Below are 6,846 nucleotides of genomic sequence, written 5' to 3' on the forward strand. Positions count from 1 at the left end.
TCCCTGCCTGTTACCACAATTATTAACATATATGGCAGTGACATCCTCTGAGGACTAGGTCCACTTAAGGGACTTCTTAAGATCATTTTCTACTCTTTCCAGTTCAGCTTGGAGCAACCTAGTTTTCTCAAGTTCAGCACACAAACTAGTTTTCACATCTTTTAATTCATTTTCAAGCATAATGTGCACCTCACTAGCTACTTCTTTCCCTATTTCTAACTTTCCAGGCCTACACTCAGCTCCAGGTTTCTTTATTGTTTCCCTTATCTCTACAATCACTATTAAGAGGTCATATCTCTTCTACTCAACAACAGTCACTTTCTCTACTAAGGCATCCTTTTCTTTACTGAATTTTTCAATGGTTTCTTTCAATTCAACTACTACTACCACCAGATCATCTCTTTCATGTTCTACACTAGTAAATTTCTCAGTTAAAACCTTTTTTTCATTTTCCAGATTATCTATAGTTTCCTTTAGATCAACCACACAAACTACCAAGTCATCTCTGGTTGGCTCAGCATCTCCTAATTATTTGGTCAAGGAATCCTTATCATCTATAAGACTATGATAGGCATCAATCAATATATTTGCTAATGACATGAGTTTTTTAGGAGAGTAGGATTTCATATTTCTCTAAACATCCCTGAAATTTACCTCATCATTGTCATCATCTTTATCATCATCTGATTGTGCCATCAAAGCAAATATTGAGTCATATTCATTTTCTCCACTTTCAACTGCCATCATAGAGATATCACATGCATCAGTTTCTTCATCAGACTCACTAGAGGAATCTCCCCATGCTACAAAAGCTTGCTTCACTACATTATCGGCGTCATTCTTTCCTTTGAAGCGTTTGTCAGGAACCGGGTTCCTTTTAGCTTCTTTATCAGGGTTGTATTTGAAGTGTTCTTGCTTTAGGAGAGGACACTCTTTGATAAAGTGCCCTGGCTTCCCACATTTATGACAGAGGTCATAATTCTTTAGTCTGCTGGAACTGTCTCTCTTTGGTATCCCCCTATTCATTCTGACCATTTTCTGAAATCTTTTGGTTAGGTAAGCCATGTCACAGTCTTCCTCACTTAAGTCATTTCCTTCAGCTTTGAGTACCAGGTTCTTCTCCTTCTTTGGTTCTCTTCTTTCACTGTCTATCTTCTTCTTCATTTTGTAGGTCTTCAGATTTCCTACTAGCTCGTCTATGGTTAGCTCCTGCAAGTCCTTTACTTCAGTGATATCATTTACTTTACTCTCCCATGAACTAGTCAAGATACTAAGAATTTTCCTCACGAGCTTGTTCTTGGGAATGATTTTCCAAGTGAGTGTAACTCATTTATGATGGAAGTGAATCTTGTGTGCATGTTTTGGACAGATTCATCGTCTTTCATCCTAAAGAGCTCATACACAGTGGTAAGCATATCAATCTTGGATTGCTTTACTTGAGTGGTTCCCTCATGTGCTGTTTGCAAAGCTTCCCATATCTCCTTGGTAGATTGACAAGCTGTGATCCTGTTGTATTCATCACGTCCTATCCCACACACCAAAAGTTTCTTGGCACGAAAATATTTCTCCACAACTTTCCTATCTGCATCGGTGTATTCTTTCCTGGTCTTTGGCATCGTCAGTGGAAGTTCTCCAACATTCTTTGTTTGGACAAAAGGGCCATCACATATGATATTCCACAACTCAGAGTCTTCACCCATGATGAAATCATGCGTTCTCGTCTTCCACCACCCATAGTACTGCTCATTGAACCTGGGTGGTCTGTACGTAGATTGACCTTCTTCAAAATTTGGTGGAACAGCCATATGGATCCTTCCTAGGTGTTAGCCTGATAGGAGGAACCCGCTCTGATACCAATTGATAGTTTATATGAGTCCACCAAACTATAGAGTACCAGGTCCTCTATGAGTTTCTACTGAGAATACTAATAAAACAGTAAGTAAATAAGATAGGGAGTTTTACGTGGAAAAATCCATGGTCAAGGGGATAAAAAACCACAACCTATACTGGTAGGATTTCAACTTCACTATTGAGAAATCTTGAGATTACAACATATTGTAGCCTAGGAATTAAACTCTTAATCCCTCACTAACTTGTAATACACATATTACAAGCCACTTTGCAATACACCTATTACAAAGACTTCAACTCATGACTAACTCTAGTCACGACACAAACACTAAAGGTTTAGGATTTACAAGAGGGTTCCTAAGCGACACTTCTAGCTAAGAAAATTAGGAATTACAATGAAGAACAATTACAAAGTTACAACTCAACTAAGGACAACAAAATACTAGATTTGGGAACTGGTCCATAGTGGTGTTTAACTTTGTTCTTGATGCACATGAGAATTGAATCCTGGAATATCAGATGGCTTGAATACTTAAAATCGATTCTCAAGTGTTCAAATAATGTTTTGTTGTAATACTCTTGTTAATACAACTTGGATGGCATCACTTGAATGATGTAATAACTTGGTTGGTCAAAGGACAAGTGACCGATGGACTAGTGCAGTGCAGGCAGTCACGTCACTTTCCCGCTATACCCAATTGACTTCGTACTGCTATCAGGGAACCACAAGGGTATCAGGTCCTTGTGTTGGTTCTCTATCGCCTGAAGCTGTAGGAGTTCACATTTAGCTGGAGTCCGTTGATTAGCAATGTATACCAAGAGTGTCGGGTTCCCTATCTGGTTCTTGACAGTAAGTTTGTTAGATCATCAAAACATAAGGCTAAGACATTGAAAACCCATCACCATGTTTTTGTACGTGAAAGTATGCCATAAGTAAATTGATGGAATCTCGGAAATGAGATGTTACATCCCGCATTTTTGTATGTTGAAGTTTCGTCATAAATTAATCGACGTAAGTTCGGGAATGTGATTATTTTAAGATTATAAGCATTATGCTATTTCAAACAAGTGATAAGTAAATTCTTGAAGGTGAGAGGGTAAACAAATCGAGAGAATAAATTTCGTCGAAGTTTGACATTTTGGGATAAAATACGGCACGAGCTAAAATACCCGATATTTATGGACTAGTGTCATACAAGGTACCACATGACCATGATAGTAAGGTATATAAAGTGTGTTGAAAGTGAGTAGTATTTTAAGTAATTTGAGATAATTCTTATTTATATAGATAATTGATTAATTGTGGTATTAAGTAAGGATTAAGTGGATAATGATCCTTTTTGGGGCTGTCACATGGCATTAAGCCAAGCCAAAGTGGCACCAATAGGGCATGATGAGTCATAAGACATAAATTGCATTGGTTACACGTAAGAGCCATTGGATAACTACCTTGGTTTGATTCTTTATTTGATAATATAACTTAGAGAATAATAAAAAGTTACGGCATCTTTAAAGGGAATGTTGGCTCAGCCATAAAAGTCTCAAATTCACAAATATATGGAATGGAAAACGTGATTGCTTCAGCAAGAAAAGCCATAAAAAATTGTGATCAAATTCACAAAAATGGAGATGTTTTACATCTACCTAGTAACGATCTTCAGCAAAGGAATTCATACGAAGTTATACGAGCAATAGTAATGGGGTTTGCAATTCTAAGGGAGCTCGGTATAATCTTTCTCAAGAATATCATATGGATTTTTCCCTACTTTGATCTGTCGTTGTGTGCTTTATTACAAAATATGTGTGTTAGAGGGATTGTCAAGATAATCGGCTAAAGTATGTTAAGGCTATCCCTTTTTTCTTTTCGGCATGATCCATACGATATAAACGAAACGAGAAAATGTACAACTTCCATAAATGACTCAAGTCATAGAAATGCTAGAGATGCTTATGTTCTTGACTCCCCATGTGTCCTATAATTCTATCATCTGTTCATGGATCTCTAAGAATACATAAGTTAATAAAGTTTACTTCATGATATTAATCAAAGGCCTAATGGTCTTATGACATTCGCAAAGATTTTATTGACATACTTCTCATGCATTGCATTCATTTATACATGTACATTGACCCATGAACAGATGGCATTATATACGCGTATATATGTAAATATATGTAAATGGGATATGGAAAAAGGTTATGGCGTTATATACACACCACCACTTGATCAGCTGGTATACGTTGATGATTTGCCCACAATGGCCGAGATGATATGATAGGATGCCCTCAAAGGCTTGATTATGTTATGAACACATATACCCATGCATGGTATGACATTTATATGCATATGCATGACATTATAATATTAAATGATTCTCAAAGCTATTCAGATATACATGTTGAGTCTTTTACTCAATGTTTCTTTCATGTCTATTGTTTACTGATTTTCATTCCTTACATACTTGGTACATTATTTGTACTGATGTCCCTTTTTCCTGGGGATGCTGCATTTTATGCCCACGGGTCCCGATAGACAGGTTGCGAGTCCTCCAAGTAGGCTATCAGCTTAGTGGAAAATGTTGGTGTGCTCCATTTGCTCTGGAGTTGCTTATTTGGTTAGTATGATTTACACATGTATTGATTGGTATGTCGGGGCCCTCTCCCAGCCTTATGATGTTTATGTTCTCTTTGAGGCTTGTAAACATATGTCATGCATCCTGCGCTCGAGAAATATGCTGATTCAGCCCTCGAATCAAGGAATACAAATTAGAGACAAGAATCAGGGGATACACAGAGTTGTACTCACAAGTTTTATTAATAAAAGAATGCATAACGCCACCTAATAAAAGGATATCCCATTTCATATACTCAATATGTCTTCCTATATCTGGATAAGATTCGACTCTTGAACTTTCTTATAGTGAGGAAGCCATAATCTATCTATCGGATTGCCTATTTGTCTATCTGTCTGGTGAAGAGAGAATGGAAGAGACTCTCAATAGGGCAAGCACAAAATACCTCGTTCGAGTCCCTGGACAAAGGTAAGACCAACCTTATCTGAAACTTATCTCCCTTCTGAGCCAACTTACCTGGGTATTCTAATCTTTTACAATTCATGAAATCCCCCCTTTCGAAGGCCCAAATGTCATCCTTTATCTATCACAATTACGCCTTTATTCCATTACCGGGGTAGCATTCCACCTCTTCTAAATGCTACTAGTCTTAGACTCTTTTGAGTTCATTCAGGCTATACTAAGATTTCTATAACTTAGAGAAACCATCAGCTCTCTTATTTTCATGGGCTTAATCCCGAGGAGTTATCCATTCTTGTCAATTTTTCACTCACTTTTTCTTATTCTTACTCATTTCTTCCTAAAACCTTGTTGCTCTACCATACTTTACCTTACGACCTACGCCTATCTATTTATACTTATTCACAACCTTCCTTCAACTTTCTTGCACCATAGATTTCCTTATATTATTCTAGAACATTAAGCGAGACATCACGTTGTCACACCATTTTTGTCAAAGATGCTGAAAGAGAAGAAAATCCCTCTACAAATTTCCTGTAATAACCTGCCAAACCGAGAAAGCTACGAACCTCTATCGGTGTCGTGGGTCTAGGTCAAGTCTTTACTTCCTCAATCTTTTGGGTATTAACCAGAATACCTTCACTTGAAATAATATGCCTAAGAGAAGCTAGAGAATTCAACCAGAATTCACATTTAGAGAATTTTGTATACAACTTCCCTTTTTGTAGAACTTTGAGGACAATATGAAAATGGTCTGCGTGCTCAGTCTCTTAAAGAGAGTACACCAATATATCATCAAATAATACAATCACGAATAGATCTAGAAAGGGTCTAGACACTCGATTTATCAAGTCCATGAATACTGCTGGGGCATTAGTCAAACCGAATGACATGACACGAAACTCAAGGTGCCTATATATCGTCCTGAATGTTGTCTTCGGGATATATTTCTCCTTAACCCTTACCTGATGGTACCTGGACCTCACGTCTATCTTCGAGAAACACTTGGCACCTTGCAACTGATCAAAGAAATCATCAATATTCAGGAATAGGTACTTATCTTGACCGTTACCTTATTCAACTGTCTATAATCAATACACATCTGTAAGGAACCATCTTTCTTCTTCACAAATAACATAGGTGCTCCCCACGGTGATGTATTAGTTCTGAAAAAGTCTTTTTCAAGCAAGTACCTTAGTTGTTCCTTCAACTCTCTCAGCTCTGTAGGTGCCATTCTATAGGAAGGAATATATATTAACTGGATACCTGGTAATAGGTCAATTGCAAACTCAACCTCTTGCTCTGGCGGGAGACCCGGAAGTTTATAGGAAAAAAAACATCAAGAAACTTATTAACCACAGGGATAGATTGAACAGTTGGTGACTCTACCTTCATATCCTTTACCCAAACTAAGTGATAAATGTAACCCCTTCTGATCATTTTCATTGCCTTGAGATAGGAAATGAATCTACCTCACGGCGATGTCGTATTGCCTTTGCACTCTGAAAACATGCTCTCTTGGGAATTGAAATCGAACCATCTTTGATCTACACTCGATGTTAGCATAACAAAAAAACAACCAATCCATACCCATTATAACATCAAGTTCTACCCAACTGAACACCACGTACCTTGTCCTTATTTATTATCAAATCTATCTCGGGCCATTACAATCCATATCCATATATATAAGTAACAATATTAAGACTTAACTCGCATAACTAATTTAGAAAACGGTTTATATACATAGGGGTTGACAAGGCCGTAGACATGTCATACCCAAAACTATACACGTGATACTATCTGAAAAAGCTCTAAGAAAACATAACCATAATATATAAGAGGGACAGGGCTCCCTACATCCTCATAAAACAACCTAACACATTCAGAACCCTAACTTGGTAATACTCCAAGAAGAAGTGGAGCTCAACAACAAAAAGCTGACATCTGGAGGAAGTCTACA

General features: G+C 37.5%; 1 protein-coding gene across 1 annotated transcript; it reads right to left on the reverse strand.

Annotated features, from left to right (window-relative positions):
* Positions 1–1,283: 1,283 nt before the first annotated feature.
* On the reverse strand, positions 1,284–1,805 carry LOC138887004 (uncharacterized). The gene has a single exon (XM_070168711.1). The coding sequence runs from the start codon at positions 1,803–1,805 to the stop codon at positions 1,284–1,286; it is 522 nt and encodes a 173-aa protein (XP_070024812.1).
* Between the last annotated feature and the right edge of the window lie 5,041 nt (positions 1,806–6,846).

This window comes from Nicotiana sylvestris, chromosome 3, assembly GCF_000393655.2.
Source record: "Nicotiana sylvestris chromosome 3, ASM39365v2, whole genome shotgun sequence".
In the NCBI taxonomy this organism is placed as follows: Eukaryota; Viridiplantae; Streptophyta; class Magnoliopsida; order Solanales; family Solanaceae; genus Nicotiana; species Nicotiana sylvestris.